The sequence below is a fragment of the Salmo salar genome, chromosome ssa09 (assembly GCF_905237065.1).
Source record: "Salmo salar chromosome ssa09, Ssal_v3.1, whole genome shotgun sequence".
NCBI lineage: Eukaryota > Metazoa > Chordata > Actinopteri > Salmoniformes > Salmonidae > Salmo > Salmo salar.
This window is the reverse complement of record NC_059450.1, coordinates 88,934,983-88,955,975: the sequence shown is the minus strand read 5'-3', so window position 1 is coordinate 88,955,975 and position 20,993 is coordinate 88,934,983. Positions and strand designations below refer to the sequence as shown.

Genomic DNA, 20,993 nt, shown 5'->3' with positions numbered 1-20,993 from the left:
TGTTCAGTGTGTTATTCTTTCTCAGGGTGACTTTGTCAAGGCTCACTGGGACCAGGGATACACAATCAGGTCCAGAGTTTATATTTAACCAAGCTATCAGGGGGAAAACACAGAGAAACACAGTCACACACTCACTCACACTCACCCACACAGACACACGCACACACACATACATGCACACACACAACGAAGAATACACAGCAGTGGGTTTATAATTTGTCTACAGAGAAAGCTCAGAAAGTGATAGAGTAAATGGTTGAGAAAGAGAGAGAGAGAGACAGTGAAATAAAACAGAGGAGAGAGAAGAGAGAGAGAGAGAGAGACAGAGAGACAGAGAAAGAAAACAGAGGAGAGAGAAGAGAGAGAGAGGGAGAGAGAGAGCGAGAGTGAAGAGAAAGATGAGATACAGAGAGAGAGAAGAGAGAGCATGAGAGGACAGAGAGAGAGAATCAGTGGTTCATGGTTGTGAGTTCTGTGGTCCACTCATCAACCAAGAGTTCACAAAATAGGACAAACACCAAATTGAGACTCCGCATAAAACACCAAATAAAGCATATAAAGCAAAATTAGGCCGATATTATCAAAATCCAGAAAAGCCATCACCTACAGAGAGATGAACCTGGAGAAGAGTCTCCTAAGCAAGCTGGTCCCGGGGCTCTGTTCACAAACACAAACAGACCCCACAGAGCCCCAGAACAGCAACACATTTAGACCCAACCAAATCATGAGAAAACAAAAAGATAATTACTTGACACATTGGAAAGAATTAACAAAAAAAGAAAGCAAATGAATGCTATTTGGCCCTAAACAGAGAGTACACAGTGGCAGAATACCTGACCACTGTGACTGACCCAAACTGAAGGAAAGCTTTGACTATGTACAGACTCAGTGAGCATAGCCTTGGCATTGACAAAGGCTGCTGTAGGCAGACCTGGCTCTCAAGAGAAGACAGGCTATGTGCACACTGCCCACAAAATGAGGTGGAAACTGAGCTGCACTTCCTAACCTCCTGCCAAATGTATGACCATATTAGAGGCACATATTTCCCTCAGATTACACAGATCCACAGGGAATTCGAATGAACAAACCCAATTTTGTTAAACTCCCATATCTACTGGGTGAAATACCACAGTGTGACATCACAGCAGCAAGATTTGTGACTTGTTGCCACAAGAAAAGGGCAACCAGTGAAGAACAAACACCATTGTAAATACAACCCATATTCATGCTTATTTATTTTCCCTTTTGTACTTGAACTATTTGCACATAATATGACATCTGAAATGTGTTTATTATTTTGGAACTTCTTTGAGTGTAATGCTTACTGTTAATTTTTATTGTTTATTTCACTTTTGTTTAATATCTACTTCACTTGCTTTGGCAATGTTATCATATGTTTCCCATGCCAATAAAACTCTTAAATTGAGAAAAAGAGAGAGAGAGCTGTCTCTGTCCCGTGATCATCACCAGAGTCGTGGACTCGAGTCACAAATTTGCTGACTTTAGACTCAACTTGATAGAAAATAAAATAACTTGAGACTTGACTTGGACATGGTGCCTCAAGACTTCGGGACTCGACTTTGACTTGAGACCGATGACATGAAATTATCTGGCCAGGTTTTGTAACTTTTTGTGGCATAGAGTCTTGGTGGATTACACTCCACGCAGCCTGAGACAGTAACCGCAGCATGTGTCGTAAGACTCATCACTAGTTAACACACCAACAGTCATAATTATGGCTAAACCCTGCCCAATTCTACAATTTCTCCTGTTAAAATTGTATTTTGAATCTAACCTTAACCTTAAAACTAACCTTAACCACACTGCTAACATTAACCCTAACCTTAACCACACTGCTAACCTTATGCCTAACCCTAACCTTAAATTAAGTAGATTTGTTTCCCAAATGTTTCTGTTGTTGCCAGTTTTGATGTTGTGACCGTGGAATCTGAGTTTATTGCTGTTATCTAGTGGAAACCCTGTCCCATAGAAGTTGGAGGGGGAGGAGTTTCAGTACTTCCTCAGTTGTCAGAGTCATGCTGCCCCTGACATACACACAGTCTCTTCTCACAAACATACTCTGTTCTCACACACTGTCACACACTCTTTCTCACACACTGTCAGACACTCTCTCACGGCTGAAATCACTGCTGTCCATTGCTCTATCCAAACACAGGAACAGGGACAGGAGCAGAATGACTGTGCTTTAGCCTGGCGGATGGGAAAGTTTCCCTCACTGGGCAGTGAACAGACTGAGGACACACTGGGACTACTGTACTGGACTACTGTACCAATACCACCCTCATGAGGAATGAAGTGACAGGAGAGAACAGACAGCAGGACAGAGGTGAGACACTCTTCTCTCTAACTATCTGTCTGTATTCATTGAGTATGTTTAAGTTCCACTTTGTCTTGAACTTATACTGTGTGTGTGTGTTTGTCCTACTCTCTCTCAATTCAACTTAATTCAGTTCAAAGGGCTTTATTGGCATGGGAAATATGTTTACATTGCCAAAGCAAGTGAAATAGGTAATAAACAGTGAAATAAATAATAAAAAATGAACAGTAAACATTACACTCACAAAAGTTCCTAAGGAATAGAGACATTTCAAATGTCATATTATGGCTTCATACAATTACAGTGGTCTCTTTCTCTCTCTCTCTCTCTCTCTCTCTCTCTCTCTCTCTCTCTCTCTCTCTATCTGTCGCTCTCTCGCTCTCTCTCTAAAATGTTTACTGAGTGTGTATCACTGGTGTGCAATTGGAGTGTGTGTGTTTTGTGAATGTTTATTAAACTACTTTCACCCCTACTCTTCAAGAGGGAAAAAAATGTAGACTGGACTCTCTCTCTCTCTCTCTCTCTGTCTCTCTCACTGTCTCTCTCTCTCTCGCTCACTCTCTGTCTCTCTCTCTCACTCTGTCTCTCTCTCCTTGCCATCTGAGGACATAGGCAATAAAAGAGATCAATGGATAATGTGTGATCGTTAGACTATGATTTGCAGTAGATAAGTGTGTGTGTTTCTCTGTGTTAGCCACTGTACTGTAGTGAGGGGATATCTCAGCTGTAGTTCAGTCACAGACACACAGGCGTGTGTTGTTCCAGGGGGTTAGGCTAAACTTAGAGCCCCCTGTCTGTCTCATATTACCCCTGTCCCTCACTGACATCCATTTCATACACGCTTTCCCCACAGCCATACAGTTGAACCCATAGCCCAGCTATATAGGTTTGAGGTTTATGAAGGTTCTTAGGCTTCATATTGGCATCAAAAGTTCTGTAACAATGATATTCTATTGATCTAGAATCCCAATTAGAATAATTGTGCTAACATGGAGGGAAGTTTAAAAGAAATCTGTCAGTTTTTCTGACTCTGCTCTTCTCCATTGCTCCTCATTGACATCCATGAACTGTTAACCTCTTGAGTAGTTTAGAATGTTAACTGTTCTGCTGGCAGCAACGTTCATTACAGAATGCCACGGAATGAGAATGAGTTAGCGTGTCATTGTGATGTCATCAAATTGAATGCATTAGAACATTCCGCAACGTACGGATGACATTTCCTGATCATGATTCCCTACTACGGGACTGAAAACACCTTACATAAATGCGGAAGCATTTCTGCAAATGTATCTTTGAATGTAACAACGTCTAGCTAGATCAACAGCAGCCAAGGTGTTTGGAGGGCATTGTGACTTAGTCTACATTAGAATCAGATGATTGATTTGTCTGTGACATGATGATGAAGATATGGGTATAAATCCTCTGTTGGACAACAGTTTGTCGTTTCAACATGCTGTGCTCCAGCCTGTGTAATAAGGAGCTCAGGAGCCTGCCTTCCTGGGGCCTCTCTATTCCCTATAGTGTAGTGTACTACTTTTGGTCAGGGCCGATAGGGCTTTTGACCAGATAGAGCTCTGGTCTAAAGTAGTGCACTACATAGGGAATAGGGTACCATTTGGGAGTCAACCTGCTCTATTAGATCTCTCTGTAATGTGTCTGTCGGTGTCTGGAAACAGAGTGTTGTTTCTCCTGTAAAGAGCCTCAGGCTGTTTACAGCTGTCTGACTCACAAGACACACTGATTCAATCAGGACATGGCCTTCGTCCTAAATTGCACCTTATTCCCTATATAGTGCACTACTTTTGACCAGGACCCATAAGGCTCTGGCCAAAAGTAGTGCACTACATAGGGAATAGGGAGCAATTTGGGACTCAACCGTGGATGCCTCAATGGAGTGACCGGTGTTGTTTCTAGAGAAAGAGCATTTTCATCCTCGTTTTCTTGACTTTAGCATGGAAATAATGGATGACAGAGAGAGGGAGAGAGAAGTGGAAAGTAGGCAATGAGGGTTTGATTAGTTATGCCCTACCTACCCCATTCCTTACCCCTACACTGTTAAAATAGAAAGACTCAAAACACCATCATTGAGTACTGAAACCATGAAAAGTAGTGCACCTAAGCTGAGGTCTTTGAATTGAAACCCCACTGTGTGTTGATACATACAGTAGAATGTGGTTTAAAACAGAATGGAAGTACTCTGAAACAGTACTGCGGCAGACATTTGAATTAATCACAAGGTACACTCTGGTAACATTGGTGTTTTTTAAGAGAGAGTTGGGAACTTGTGAAAACACCTTTTGGGGGTTTCAGAACATGTAAAAGGCAGCATCAAATCACAAAAATTATTTTTCAGACTGTCTCTCTCATACATTCATTTCCAGTGACACATTTTATAAATGTATTGAGATTAATAGACAGAGCTATCATATTTGTCCACAGTTTGCTGAAATATGTTCAAATGTTAAAGAGGACACGGGAAATTGAATACTTTTCCTAGGGTAGGCAATGGCAGTAATTAATACTACATCTGCCAGGCTCATTGTGAGGTTATAAATTATGTTACATTCAAAATGTTTAGGATTATGTAAGGTAACATATAGCAGAGATAACATGTTCAATTTATGGCAGAGATAAAATGTCCAACTTATAGCAGAGATAAAATGTTCAACTTATAGCAGAGATAACATGTTAAACTTATGGTAGAGATAAAATGTTCAACTTATAGCAGAGATAACATGTCCAACTTATAGCAGAGACATGTTCAACTTATAGCAGAGATAACATGTCCAACTTATAGCAGAGACATGTTCAACTTATAGCAGAGATAACATGTCCAACTTATAGCAGAGACATGTCCAACTTATAGCAGAGATAACATGTCCAACTTATAGCAGAGACATGTCCAACTTATAGCAGAGATAACATGTCCAACTTATAGCAGAGACATATCCAACTTATAGCAGAGATAACATGTCCAACTTATAGCAGAGATAACATGTCCAACTTATAGCAGAGACATGTCCAACTTATAGCAGAGATAACATGTCCAACTTATAGCAGAGATAACATGTCCAACTTATAGCAGAGACATGTCCAACTTATATCAGAGATAACATGTCCAACTTATAGCAGAGATAACATGTCCAACTTATAGCAGAGACATGTCCAACTTATAGCAGAGACATGTCCAACTTATAGCAGAGACGTATCCAACTTATATCAGAGATAACATGTCCAACTTATAGCAGAGATAACATGTCCAACTTATAGCAGAGACATGTCCAACTTATAGCAGAGATAACATGTCCAACTTATAGCAGAGACATATCCAACTTATAGCAGAGACATGTCCAACTTATAGCAGAGATAACATGTCCAACTTATAGCAGAGACATGTCCAACTTATAGCAGAGATAACATGTCCAACTTATAGCAGAGACATATCCAACTTATAGCAGAGATAACATGTCCAACTTATAGCAGAGATAACATGTCCAACTTATAGCAGAGATAACATGTCCAACTTATAGCAGAGATAACATGTCCAACTTATAGCAGAGACATATCCAACTTATAGCAGAGATAACATGTCCAACTTATAGCAGAGACATATCCAACTTATAGCAGAGATAACATGTCCAACTTATAGCAGAGATAACATTTACAGCATAAAGCTGGTATGTGCGTGACAATATGAATTTGAACCCGGGTCTCCTGCTTGTCAAAACACTGTCCAAAACACTGACTCAGCCAGTCTTCAGACTTAACTGTTGTGATGAACCACCGTTGTTACACTGAGCACATGGGGCCCTATTCAGACTTGTGATATACAGACTTAACATGGACTTGAGTCTATAAAACATGGCCTTTTTTTTTTTACATAAGTCCATATTAAGTCAACAGATCTCAAGTCTGAATAAGATTCCAACTTTATTTTCAATGCTTTATTTAGACAGAAAAAGGAATTCACTCAACAAGAACGTGTGTTTTGTGTAGCATTTCAGACGCTAATGGGTGCTATGCTAGAAGCCAAGGCAAGCTGCAATTTTCATTCAATTATCATTTATTTGTTTTTGTTGCAAATGAAGGCCTGCTTTTTCATTAATACTGCATGCTTGAGTTTATCAACAGGCCATATAAGAGAAGGGAATTTAACAATTAGAGAAGGGAATAAACAATTAGAGAAGGGAATAAACAATATGAAAAGGGAATAAACAACAAGAGAAGGGAATAAACAACAAGAGAAGGGAATAAACATCAAGAGAAGGGAATAAACAATTAGAGAAGGGAATAAACAATATGAAAAGGGAATAAACAACAAGAGAAGGGAATAAACATCAAGAGAAGGGAATAAACATCAAGAGAAGGGAATAAACAACAAGAGAAGGGAATAAACAACAAGAGAAGGGAATAAACATCAAGAGAAGGGAATAAACAACAAGAGAAGGGAATAAACAACAAGAGAAGGGAATAAACAACAAGAGAAGGGAATAAACAACAAGAGAAGGGAATAAACATCAAGAGAAGGGTTATAAACATCAAGAGAAGGGAATAAACAACAAGAGAAGGGAATAAACAACAAGAGAAGGGAATAAACAACAAGAGAATGGAATAAACAACAAGAGAAGGGAATAAACAACAAGAGAAGGGAATAAACAACAATAAAAGGGAATAAACAACAAGAGAATGGAATAAACAACAAGAGAAGGGAATAAACAACAAGAGAAGGGAATAAACAACAAGAGAAGGGAATAAACAACAAGAGAAGGGAATAAACAACAAGAGAAGGGAATAAACAACAAGAGAAGGGAATAAACAACAAGAGAAGTGAATAAACAACAAGAGAAGTTAATAAACAACAAGAGAAGTTAATAAACAACAAGAGAAGGGAATAAACATCAAGAGAAGGGAATAAACAACAAGAGAAGTTAATAAACGATAAAAGAAGGGAATAAACAACAAGAAAAGGGAATAAACAACAAGAGAAGTTAATAAACGATAAAAGAAGGGAATAAACAACAAGAGAAGGGAATAAACAACAAGAGAAGTTAATAAACGATAAAAGAAGGGAATAAACAACAAGAAAAGGGAATAAACAACAAGAGAAGTTAATAAACGACAAAAGAAGGGAATAAACAACAAGAGAAGGGAATAAACAACAAGAGAAGTGAATAAACGACAAGAGAAGGGAATAAACAACAAGAAAAGGGAATAAACAACAAGAGAAGTGAATCCCATTTACAGGAATTGGAAACTCGAAACACCATAATAGTTTTTTAAACCTTTCTGTTAGTGCTCCCTGTCCGTGGCATGGTGTTGCACAACTCTTGATTAAGTAGTGTTACAACACACCATGTCATGTTTCAAAACATCTCATGATGATGTTTCAATACTCTAAGTTTGTGCAGCTCAGTTGCCACTAGTTTTGTGTTTCAAAGCGTTTTATTTGAACACCGTAGCATCCTCCCACAATGTACAGCACTCAAGCTTTCGGCCAATCAGAACTCCCCATCTGATCCCAGTCCCTGTCCCTATGGGCGGGTATTAACGATGCATCTGAGTAGTAGAGCTGATCTAGGATCAGGTTCCCCCTGTCTATAAAATCGTATTCATTATGATCTGAAAGACTAAACTGATCCTCAGTCAGCACTCCTAGATCAGCACCGCTTTGTGACCTTGCAGAGAGTAGGATGGTGTTTCCCCTGATCATGGGAAAGGTTTGTTTTGTGTTGTCCCCTCTACTGGTTATGAGTGGGGGAGGGTAAGCTGATCTTAGACCTGTGCCCAGTAACCTCTTGTAGAGTGACCTTGTAGCCTGCTGCACTCTGCTGGCATTCTCTTACAGTTGGTCAGCACTACTCTGTCTCAGCAGCACAAACAGTGGGGTCTCTCTCTCTCTCTCTCTCTCACACACACACACACACACACACACACACACACACACACACACACACACACACACACACACACACACACACACACACACACACACACACACACACACACACACACATACACACATACACACACACACACACATTCTCTCTCACTAACCACCCCACTCACACATGCCATCAGAAAAGAGTGCTTTGTGTATTCACAGACTGGGCAGCAGCGAGAGAGAGAGAGAGAGAGAGAGAGAGGGAGAGAGAGGTGTGTGGGTGGTGGAGGGGGGAGAGAGGGAGAGATGAATTTCCAGAGAAAGAGGAGAGAGAGAGAGAGAGAGAGAGAGAGGATTGTAGTAGAGGATAGACGGGGTTAGAGAGATACAGGAAGAAGCTCTAAAGAGACTTAACTGGAGAGAGAACGAAAGTGACAGATCAGACATCCAACACAGGAGAGAGAGAGAGATCAGAAAAAGAGAAAGTGAGAAAGAGAGATCAGAGCAGGAAAGAGAGAGAGAGATCAGAACGAGAGAGAGAGAGATCAGAGCAGGAGAGAAAAAGAGAGAGCTGTCTCTGAGGACAGACAGAGCCAGACCACCAGACAGTCAGTCTGAATGCTTAGTAGCTGAGAGCTGTGCTGAGAGCTGCGGCTGTTGGCAGCATTGATTTCTGGGAGCTGTAAGCTGCTGGTACACATGGCGTGGTGCTGTTGCACTCCTCTCCGGGCCTCCTCGTCCTCCTGCTGCTCTCCGCTTCTCAAACGCTGCCCTCTCTTCCCAGGTTGGTTCCACTTCACCCTGCCGTCTGTACCCACAGCCTGTAGCTGAGGCTAGTCGGTCACTGACATGAGAAGACAGAGAGCAGTAAACTCTCTCATTCAGACAGATACTGCTGCTGTAGGTATATCTATATGATATGGGTAACAGGCTATCCCATGAAGGTATAGTATAGTACAGGGCATGGTGTGTCAGTGTGACGCTGTGTTAGGTGGTGTTTGATTGTGCTTGTTGTGTGTACTGTAGTTGCAGTCCTGTCACTCATATTGTTACTAAACTGTATAGTTTGTTGTGTTCTGTGTCTCAGGGCAGGATAACGGACCAGTCAATCATTGTGTATTGTCTTGTCTTCATGCTTTGTCCTGTGTAGAGAGTCTCTCTGCCATGTTGGGTAATATTACCACTATTACGACAAGGTCAAAAAGCATGAAGACAATTTTGACATTGACTGTCAGCTGGAGCTTACCAATACAGTTTTGTATACAATACACAAAGGCTTACCGTTGTTTTGTTCCATTTACAGGGCATGCTTGTCCTCGTCTGAGTGTGTTCTAGTCTGAATGTTCTCTCGTCTTGCTGAGCTGTTGTTTCATTGGTAACGTTCAGTGTTGTGTGGGGTTTTGGCTGATGATGTCAGTGCAGATGTTTGTCTGTGGGTCATTGTGTGACCTATCTGCTTCTTGCCATTGTGTTTCCCATCCCCTGTCAACCCTTACCACAGCGTTTCCCAATCCTGGTCCCTGGACCCCAGGGGGTGCACGTTTTGGATTTTGCCCTAGCACCACACATCTACATCTAATAATCAACTCATCATCAAGCTTTGATTATTTGAACCAGGTGTGTAGTGCTAGTATCTGTCTGTAGACCAGGGTGTCTGGTGAGGCCATAGTGTTAGTATCTGTCTCTAGATCAGGGTGGCTGGTGAGGCCATAGTGTTAGTATCTGTCTCTAGATCAGGGTGGCTGGTAAGGCCATAGTGTTAGTATCTGTCTCTAGATCAGGGTGGCTGGTAAGGCCATAGTGTTAGTATCTGTCTCTAGATCAGGGTGGCTGGTAAGGCCATAGTGTTAGTATCTGTCTCTAGATCAGGGTGGCTGGTGAGGCCATAGTGTTAGTATCTGTCTCTAGATCAGGGTGGCTGGTAAGGCCATAGTGCTAGTATCTGTCTCTAGATCAGGGTGGCTGGTGAGGCCATAGTGTTAGTATCTGTCTCTAGATCAGGGTGGCTGGTGAGGCCATAGTGTTAGTATCTGTCTCTAGATCAGGGTGGCTGGTGAGACCATAGTGTTAGTATCTGTCTCTAGATCAGGGTGGCTGGTAAGGCCATAGTGCTAGTATCTGTCTCTAGATCAGGGTGGCTGGTAAGGCCATAGTGTTAGTATCTGTCTGTAGATCAGGGTGGCTGGTGAGGCCATAGTGTTAGTATCTGTCTCTAGATCAGGGTGGCTGGTAAGGCCATAGTGTTAGTATCTGTCTCTAGATCAGGGTGGCTGGTGAGACCATAGTGTTAGTATCTGTCTGTAGACCAGGGTGTCTGGTGAGGCCATAGTGTTAGTATCTGTCTCTAGATCAGGGTGGCTGGTGAGGCCATAGTGTTAGTATCTGTCTCTAGATCAGGGTGGCTGGTGAGGCCATAGTGTTAGTATCTGTCTCTAGATCAGGGTGGCTGGTAAGGCCATAGTGTTAGTATCTGTCTCTAGATCAGGGTGGCTGGTAAGGCCATAGTGTTAGTATCTGTCTCTAGATCAGGGTGGCTGGTGAGGCCATAGTGTTAGTATCTGTCTCTAGATCAGGGTGGCTGGTAAGGCCATAGTGTTAGTATCTGTCTCTAGATCAGGGTGGCTGGTGAGGCCATAGTGCTAGTATCTGTCTCTAGATCAGGGTGGCTGGTAAGGCCATAGTGTTAGTATCTGTCTCTAGATCAGGGTGGCTGGTAAGGCCATAGTGCTAGTATCTGTCTCTAGATCAGGGTGGCTGGTGAGGCCATAGTGTTAGTATCTGTCTCTAGATCAGGGTGGCTGGTAAGGCCATAGTGTTAGTATCTGTCTCTAGATCAGGGTGGCTGGTAAGGCCATAGTGTTAGTATCTGTCTCTAGATCAGGGTGGCTGGTAAGGCCATAGTGTTAGTATCTGTCTCTAGATCAGGGTGGCTGGTAAGGCCATAGTGCTAGTATCTGTCTCTAGATCAGGGTGGCTGGTGAGGCCATAGTGTTAGTATCTGTCTCTAGATCAGGGTGGCTGGTGAGGCCATAGTGCTACTATCTGTCTCTAGATCAGGGTGGCTGGTAAGGCCATAGTGTTAGTATCTGTCTGTAGACCAGGGTGGCTGGTGAGGCCATAGTGTTAGTATCTGTCTCTAGATCAGGGTGGCTGGTAAGGCCATAGTGTTAGTATCTGTCTCTAGATCAGGGTGGCTGGTAAGGCCATAGTGTTAGTATCTGTCTCTAGATCAGGGTGGCTGGTAAGGCCATAGTGTTAGTATCTGTCTCTAGATCAGGGTGGCTGGTAAGGCCATAGTGTTAGTATCTGTCTCTAGATCAGGGTGGCTGGTAAGGCCATAGTGCTAGTATCTGTCTCTAGATCAGGGTGGCTGGTAAGGCCATAGTGCTAGTATCTGTCTCTAGATCAGGGTGGCTGGTGAGACCATAGTGTTAGTATCTGTCTCTAGATCAGGGTGGCTGGTGAGGCCATAGTGCTAGTATCTGTCTCTAGATCAGGGTGGCTGGTAAGGCCATAGTGCTAGTATCTGTCTCTAGATCAGGGTGGCTGGTAAGGCCATAGTGCTAGTATCTGTCTCTAGATCAGGGTGGCTGGTGAGGCCATAGTGTTAGTATCTGTCTCTAGATCAGGGTGGCTGGTAAGGCCATAGTGTTAGTATCTGTCTCTAGATCAGGGTGGCTGGTAAGGCCATAGTGTTAGTATCTGTCTCTAGATCAGGGTGGCTGGTGAGGCCATAGTGTTAGTATCTGTCTCTAGATCAGGGTGGCTGGTGAGGCCATAGTGTTAGTATCTGTCTCTAGATCAGGGTGGCTGGTAAGGCCATAGTGTTAGTATCTGTCTCTAGATCAGGGTGGCTGGTAAGGCCATAGTGTTAGTATCTGTCTCTAGATCAGGGTGGCTGGTAAGGCCATAGTGTTAGTATCTGTCTCTAGATCAGGGTGGCTGGTGAGGCCATAGTGTTAGTATCTGTCTCTAGATCAGGGTGGCTGGTAAGGCCATAGTGTTAGTATCTGTCTCTAGATCAGGGTGGCTGGTGAGACCATAGTGTTAGTATCTGTCTCTAGATCAGGGTGGCTGGTAAGGCCATAGTGCTAGTATCTGTCTCTAGATCAGGGTGGCTGGTAAGGCCATAGTGTTAGTATCTGTCTCTAGATCAGGGTGGCTGGTAAGGCCATAGTGTTAGTATCTGTCTCTAGATCAGGGTGGCTGGTAAGGCCATAGTGTTAGTATCTGTCTCTAGATCAGGGTGGCTGGTAAGGCCATACTGCTAGTATCTGTCTCTAGATCAGGGTGGCTGGTAAGGCCATAGTGTTAGTATCTGTCTCTAGATCAGGGTGGCTGGTGAGGCCATAGTGTTAGTATCTGTCTCTAGATCAGGGTGGCTGGTAAGGCCATAGTGTTAGTATCTGTCTCTAGATCAGGGTGGCTGGTGAGACCATAGTGTTAGTATCTGTCTGTAGACCAGGGTGTCTGGTGAGGCCATAGTGTTAGTATCTGTCTCTAGATCAGGGTGGCTGGTGAGGCCATAGTGTTAGTATCTGTCTCTAGATCAGGGTGGCTGGTGAGGCCATAGTGTTAGTATCTGTCTCTAGATCAGGGTGGCTGGTGAGGCCATAGTGTTAGTATCTGTCTCTAGACCAGGGTGTCTGGTGAGGCCATAGTGCTACTATCTGTCTCTAGATCAGGGTGGCTGGTGAGGCCATAGTGCTAGTATCTGTCTCTAGATCAGGGTGGCTGGTGAGGCCATAGTGTTAGTATCTGTCTCTAGATCAGGGTGGCTGGTAAGGCCATAGTGTTAGTATCTGTCTCTAGATCAGGGTGGCTGGTAAGGCCATAGTGCTACTATCTGTCTCTAGATCAGGGTGGCTGGTGAGGCCATAGTGCTAGTATCTGTCTCTAGATCAGGGTGGCTGGTGAGGCCATAGTGTTAGTATCTGTCTGTAGACCAGGGTGGCTGGTAAGGCCATACTGCTATGGCAAAAACAAACATTTGCAACCTTTGGGCTCCCCAGGACCAGGATTGGGAAGCGCTATCAAACGATGTCTGATGGCTAGCTGCTTTTCTTGTAAAGACGATACATGTCTGTTTACTATTTGCTGTTTGACATGTTTGTGATACAACATTTTCAACCAACACAATTTTCCTTCAGGACTAGTAAATCTATCCTTCCTGGTATCCTTCCCCTCATCAGACTATTGATGGAGATATAAGGAGAGGAATCCACTTTAGACAATTGACATGCACCCCTTGATGGTGTTTACTACTTTGTGTTACACTAATCTCCTTCCCCCTCCCAGACATTTACAGATGTATGTTAAACTAATCTCCTGGATAGGTACTTTATCAGCTAACCACATCATAATCTATAGCAATCTGGTGCCCGACGGCACAGTCGATGACGTGGCGTGCAACCATTGGTTGATGCATGCAACGTCTGATCAGGGGAAAGCGACCATATACTGATGTGTGTCACACTTATCTCCTTCCCCCCTCCCAGACATCTCCCCTGCTGAGCTGGATGCACTATGGAGGGAACCACCGTACACGCTAGCGGGAACCAATGAGCACTTCACAGGAAATGATGTTACGAATCGAGGTAGAGTACAGTAAAAAAGCCTTCGATGACCTTCACAAAACATCCAGCTGATTCTATCCCAATTATGTTCCTCCTTCCCATGTCCTGCATGAGCTATATTGCCCAGACTAATTTGGAGTTTGAATGCTTCTGGATTTGTACTGTAGCAAACAATGAAACATTGTATTACGCTGTAGCCTAAACAACATAACAGTGGTCATTTAAGTGGGAGGATTCTTTCTGGCTGCTCGAGAGTATTCTTTCAGGCTGTTGTGTCATGCCACCGGTCACCGGTCAGTCCCAGATTGAGGATGTGTTTGGGACATCCTCTCTGTACAATGGGACAACAACATGGGGAAGCCAGCCCAGCCGCTCATAAAGCCTTTGTGTGTGTGTGTGTTTCTGTGTTTGTGTGTCTGTGTCTGTGTGTGTGTGTGTGTGTGTCTGTGTTTGTTTGTCTGTGTTTGTTTGTGTGTGTGTGTGTGTGTGTGTGTGTGTGTGTGTGTGTGTGTGTGTGTGTGTGTGTGTGTGTGTGTGTGTGGGTGTGTGCGTGTGTGTGTGTGAACACGTGTGTGTGAAGCCGTCACCGGTCACAAAGCCCTGTCAGGACAACCAGAGCAGGTCATTATATTGTAATAGACCATCTGGGAGCTGTAGTACGGTAATAGATGTGTGGGCTATGATAGACTCTTCATGTCCTGTTGATGTTCTGGAGAAACAAACTCAGCACTATTGAAACCCTCATCAGCTGGATCAAAGAATATACTGTACACCAGCAGATATGCAACTTTAGTGTGCATGTTCTCTCATAAGTAACATAGACAAACTACCAATTCTGTCACTTTGTCTCGTTACCTTGACTGGTTTGCATTCCAGAAGGATAGACAATGAAGCAATGTGGACACTAAATGATGGTAAATGCTGGTGTCACAGTTGTCTAAAGGATCGGACCAAAGTGCAGCATGGTTGTAGTTCCACATATGTATTTAATCCGTGAACCTATACAATACATCAAATAACTGAAATATACAAAAACAACAAACCGTGACGCAGAGGAGAAACAAACACTACTCACAAATAATCACCCACAAAAACAGGTGGGACAAACATCACCTTAAATATGACCTCCAATTAGAGACAACGATGACCAGCTGCCTCTAATTGGAGATCATACCAAACAAAACCAACATATAAATACAACACTAGAAACTGAACATAGAAATACAAAACATAGACAAACACCCCCTGTCACGCCCTGACCTACTCTACCATAGAAAATAACCACTTACTATGGTCAGGACGTGACTGCTAGGGTTGTTTTGTAGACATGTCCACTATTTGGTCTCCATCCCCCTTCATAGTTGTCACACAACAAGGTTGATGGATGATCTTGAACTTGCTTACAGAGCACATGTTGCTGAAAGTCTTTTTTTTAAATCAACCCCCAAACAACTGTATCACCCCCTTCCTTCCTGAGGGATCCTCTGACCTGACCTCTGTTTCCTGGTTTCTCCAGGGGAGGAGGAGGGTCCGGGGGTGGAGTCTGGAGAAGGGGAGGTGGAGCTGGACAGTTACTGGACAAGGAAGGAGGCGTTCACCAGAGGAAGCACCGTGTCACTGGCCATGGGAGAGAGGTTCTCCTCAGGTACTGTTCTACTCACAGATACTCTGTACGGATGTGTTCCAAATGGCACCCGATTACCTATAGGTGCTACTTTTGACCCATACGATGCTATTTGGGACAGCCAGGGTGTTTATCTCTCTATTCCTGCTAGGGATGTGCTAACTGCTAATGTAGTGTTAACAGCTGCTGGTCATGGCTGTGAGGTGGGATGCTTATTGTGGATATGTTGGTGTTGATGCTATCACAGCATCTCTACTGTATCCTGTCTCTATTCTATTCAGTCGTCTAGATCATTACTTTATCATTCATGTTGTCTGTTTGTATGTCAGAATCCTGCAAGAAAACTGATGACTCTTCATCTTCCCTTAACGTTAATGTTGCAGTAGACACAGCTACTTAGCTACTCTATGATAATCTGTGACTTTCCTCCAGCAGGTTCCTGTCTAGCTCTCTCCTAAATGGACCTAATGTTAAACGGTCCCTTTTAAACGTCCACTAAGAGTCACTCAAGGCTGTAATAGATCTGTTATTCCTTGTCTAACACTGAGACACTCAATGAGCTCACTGAGCTCTGTAATACACTCCCTGAGAATGGCTCTGTAATACACTCACTGAGAATGGCTCTGTAATACACTCCCTGAGAATGGCTCTGTAATACACTCCCTGAGAATGGCTCTGTAATACACTCACTGAGAATGGCTCTGTAATACACTCACTGAGAATGGCTCTGTAATACACTCACTGAGAATGGCTCTGTAATACACTCACTGAGAATGGCTCTGTAATACACTCCCTGAGAATGGCTCTGTAATACACTCCCTGAGAATGGCTCTGTAATACACTCCCTGAGAATGGCTCTGTAATACACTCACTGAGAATGGCTCTGTAATACACTCACTGAGAATGGCTCTGTAATACACTCCCTGAGAATGGCTCTGTAATACACTCCCTGAGAATGGCTCTGTAATACACTCACTGAGAATGGCTCTGTAATACACTCACTGAGAATGGCTCTGTAATACACTCACTGAGAATGGCTCTGTAATACACTCACTGAGAATGGCTCTGTAATACACTCACTGAGAATGGCTCTGTAATACACTCACTGAGAATGGCTCTGTAATACACTCACTAAGAATGGCTCTGTAATACACTCACTTACCTTTATCGAAAAGTCACATAAACAGCTTTACCTCTGCATATTGACCTCTACATGACAATATCACAGTATTAGTCAATACGCCTACCGGTGATGTCGAGACTGACAGTGTGTGTGTGTGCACGTGTGCATATGTGCGTGTGTACATGCGTTTGTGTGTGTGTGTTGTGTGTGTGTTTGTGTGTATGTAGACGTGGTTCTAGTGTTCAGCGGTCGGCGGTGCTCAGGTGTAATACCTGACTCTGAACTACAGGAAGCGCTCCGTACCAGACTCAGGGTCGTCGAGAGCAACAGTCAGGACGTCATCCAACTCTTCAAGGTTAGTCACAGGTCATAGGTCAGGGGTTAGAAGTTAGAGGTCAAGGCATGCCGAAACAGATGACCTCACCTAGACCAAAGGTGCAGTCCCAACCAGTGTCCTGCTAAAAGTATTTTCTCCCTGATGTAGGGGCCAGGAATCGGTTTAACATAAAGGTGACCTCTGCATCCTCTCTGCTCCTTCATCAATGTCTTTGGTTCTTCTGCCTCCGTACAGGACCTGTCTGCCCGTCTGCTGTCTGTCCACGCTGAGAAGGACAGCTTTGTCATCACCTTCAAGACTGTAGAGGAGATGTGGAAGTTCTCTACCTACCTGGCTCTGGGTATGCTGTACTATCCTAGTCTACCTGACCTGGATGAAACTCTCATTAACATAGTCTGATAGCTGATTATTATGTCCAGCCTGGTTAGAAGTTGCCAATAGGCACAGATCTAGGATCAGCGTCCCCGCACCCAATCCTAATGAATCGACCTGGAAAAAACAGGCCTTACATAAGGATGAAGGGACAACTTCCTCTTACTTTGTTGTTTGTCTAGGCTATGTGGCGTGGTGAAACGTATGAACACCATATGCCATGTTATAAATACCTTATGACATGTTATGAACATATTATGTGTATTTTGTATGTCCAGGCTATGTGGCGCGGTGCCTGGAGAATTTCCTATGTGACCAGTCATTCTGGCTGGACACTGAGCTACTGAGGGACCTGGAGATCACTGTGACTGTTGACGAGGAACACCTGGCCACACTCTACCTGGGACTGCTGCTGCAGGAGGGTGAACGAACACCTTATGAACTCTTTATAAACACCCTATGAACACCTTATGAACACCTTATGACATATTATAACCATATTATGAACAACACCTGGCCACACTACCTGGGACTGCTGCTGCAGAAGGGTTGGGATAGACACTTGAACTCCTTATGACAGGTTATGAACACCATATCAGCATCTTATGAAGTCTTTATAGACATCACTCCAGTGTTAATTTGCTAAATTGTAATTACTTTGCTACTATGGCCTATTTATTGCCTTACCTCCTCACGCCATTTGCACACAATGTATATAGACTTTCTTTTTTTTCTATTGTGTTATTGACTGTACGCTTGTTATTCCCATGTGTAACTCTGTGTTGTTGTTTGTGTCGCACTGCTTTGCTTTATCTTGGCCAGGTCGCAGTTGTAAATGAGAACTTGTTCTCAACTAGCCTACCTGGTTAAATAAAGGTGAAATAAAAAATAATTAAAAACATCTAATGAACAGTTTACAAACTACTAATGGACACGTTATGAAGACATTATACACTCTACGAACTCCTTATGGACACGTTATGAAGACATTATACACTCTACGAACTCCTTATGGACACGTTATGAAGACATTATACACTCTACGAACTCCTTATGGACACGTTATGAAGACATTATACACTCTACGAACTCCTTATGGAACAGAAAAACAACCACAGTGCCCTTTTTCACTATACAGTTTGTCAGCCATTAACTTAAAATACTTTAGAGAGCTATTTTCCTACCCTGCATTTCCATTTCCATTGTAGGCATACTGTTTTAAGAGGAAGCACTGTTCTCCCTAATGGCTGAGAGGAATCAATAGCCAGTGACAGGAAGGCGTGTGTATGATGAGAATGGATTTTTAAAACAGTATTCTGTGACGTAGGACAGAGCCTCAGTTCCATGAAAAGATCCTTTAGTTCTGTCGAATGTTAATTCTTTACAGAAACCTGCATCTGGTGTGGTGTTCCTTTGCATGTTATTCACCTGTATGTATCTCTCTCCCCTAGGTTCGTTCTTTGCCAAGGCGCTGGTGAGCAGTGGTGAGCATAGTGATGAGGAAGAGGAGCTGTGTTTCAGACGTAACGACTTGCTCATGGTTAGAGACACGGGGCAGGACAGTCACTGGGAGGGCACCCTTCTCTCCACCGGGCAACATGGACTAGTGCCTGTCAACACCATGCAGCCGCTGCCATACCCCTTCTACCAGTGAGTTACCTAGTCTCTATCCCCTAAATTATACCCCTTCTACCAGTGAGTTACCTAGTCTCTACCCCCTAAATTATACCCCTTCTACCAGTGAGTTACCTAGTCTCTATCCCCTAAATTATACCCCTTCTACCAGTGAGTTACCTAGTCTCTACCCCTAACTTCTACCCCTTCTACCAGTAAGTTACCTAGTCTCTACCCCCTAACCCATACCCCTTCTACCAGTGAGTTACCTAGTCTCTATCCCCTAAATTATACCCCTTCTACCAGTGAGTTACCTAGTCTCTATCCCCTAAATTATACCCCTTCTACCAGTGAGTTACCTAGTCTCTATCCCCTAACTTCTACCCCTTCTACCAGTGAGTTACCTAGTCTCTATCCCCTAAATTATACCCCTTCTACCAGTGAGTTACCTAGTCTCTATCCCCTAAATTATACCCCTTCTACCAGTGAGTTACCTAGTCTCTAACCCATACCCCTTCTACCAGTGAGTTACCTAGTCTCTACCCCTAACCCATACCCCTTCTACCAGTGAGTTACCTAGTCTCTAACCCATACCCCTTCTACCAGTGAGTTACCTAGTCTCTATCCCCTAAATTATACCCCTTCTACCAGTGAGTTACCTAGTCTCTAACCCATACCCCTTCTACCAGTGAGTTACCTAGTCTCTATCACCTAAATTATACCCCTTCTACCAGTGAGTTACCTAGTCTCTATCCCCTAAATTATACCCCTTCTACCAGTGAGTTACCTAGTCTCTACCCCCTAAATTATACCCCTTCTACCAGTGAGTTACCTAGTCTCTACCCCCTAAATTATACCCCTTCTACCAGTGAGTTACCTAGTCTCTACCCCCTAACCCATACCCCTTCTACCAGTGAGTTACCTAGTCTCTATCCCCTAAATTATACCCCTTCTACCAGTGAGTTACCTAGTCTCTATCCCTAACTTCTACCCCTTCTACCAGTGAGTTACCTAGTCTCTAACCCATACCCCTTCTACCAGTGAGTTACCTAGTCTCTATCCCCTAAATTATACCCCTTCTACCAGTGAGTTACCTAGTCTCTAACCCATACCCCTTCTACCAGTGAGTTACCTAGTCTCTACCCCTAACTTCTACCCCTTCTACCAGTGAGTTACCTAGTCTCTATCCCCTAAATTATACCCCTTCTACCAGTGAGTTACCTAGTCCCTACCCCCTAACCCATATCCCTTCTACCAGTGAGTTACCTAGTCTCTATCCCCTAAATTATACCCCTTCTACCAGTGAGTTACCTAGTCTCTACCCCTAACTTCTACCCCTTCTACCAGTAAGTTACCTAGTCTCTACCCCCTAACCCATACCCCTTCTACCAGTGAGTTACCTAGTCTCTATCCCCTAAATTATACCCCTTCTACCAGTGAGTTACCTAGTCTCTATCCCCTAAATTATACCCCTTCTACCAGTGAGTTACCTAGTCTCTATCCCCTAACTTCTACCCCTTCTACCAGTGAGTTACCTAGTCTCTATCCCCTAAATTATACCCCTTCTACCAGTGAGTTACCTAGTCTCTATCCCCTAAATTATACCCCTTCTACCAGTGAGTTACCTAGTCTCTAACCCATACCCCTTCTACCAGTGAGTTACCTAGTCTCTACCCCTAACCCATACCCCTTCTACCAGTGAGTTACCTAGTCTCTAACCCATACCCCTTCTACCAGTGAGTTACCTAGTCTCTATCCCCTAAATTATACCCCTTCTACCAGTGAGTTACCTAGTCTCTAACCCATACCCCTTCTACCAGTGAGTTACCTAGTCTCTATCCCCTAAATTATACCCCTTCTACCAGTGAGTTACCTAGTCTCTATCCCCTAAATTATACCCCTTCTACCAGTGAGTTACCTAGTCTCTACCCCCTAAATTATACCCCTTCTACCAGTGAGTTACCTAGTCTCTATCCCCTAAATTATACCCCTTCTACCAGTGAGTTACCTAGTCTCTAACCCATACCCCTTCTACCAGTGAGTTACCTAGTCTCTACCCCTAACCCATATCCCTTCTACCAGTGAGTTACCTAGTCTCTATCCCCTAAATTATACCCCTTCTACCAGT

The 20,993-nt window shown here is 43.5% G+C and overlaps 1 protein-coding gene across 3 annotated transcripts in view; it reads left to right on the top strand.

Annotated features, from left to right (window-relative positions):
• Window positions 1-2,040: 2,040 nt before the first annotated feature.
• The window catches only part of LOC106612144 (SH3 domain and tetratricopeptide repeat-containing protein 2), a 63,850-nt gene continuing 44,897 nt past the window's right edge, over window positions 2,041-20,993 (top strand). The window contains exons 1-8 of one of the 3 annotated variants that reach the window (XM_045724178.1): window positions 2,069-2,347; window positions 9,004-9,163; window positions 13,718-13,816; window positions 15,312-15,440; window positions 16,770-16,897; window positions 17,114-17,219; window positions 17,530-17,673; window positions 18,703-18,901. In XM_045724178.1, coding sequence (XP_045580134.1) covers window positions 9,139-9,163; window positions 13,718-13,816; window positions 15,312-15,440; window positions 16,770-16,897; window positions 17,114-17,219; window positions 17,530-17,673; window positions 18,703-18,901 — 830 coding nt within the window. In that variant the 5' untranslated portion in view covers window positions 2,069-2,347; window positions 9,004-9,138. Of the gene's footprint in view, window positions 2,348-8,518; window positions 9,164-13,717; window positions 13,817-15,311; window positions 15,441-16,769; window positions 16,898-17,113; window positions 17,220-17,529; window positions 17,674-18,702; window positions 18,902-20,993 lie in introns of those variants that run through there. The other 2 variants (XM_014213060.2, XM_014213058.2) reach the window with 2 other exon arrangements.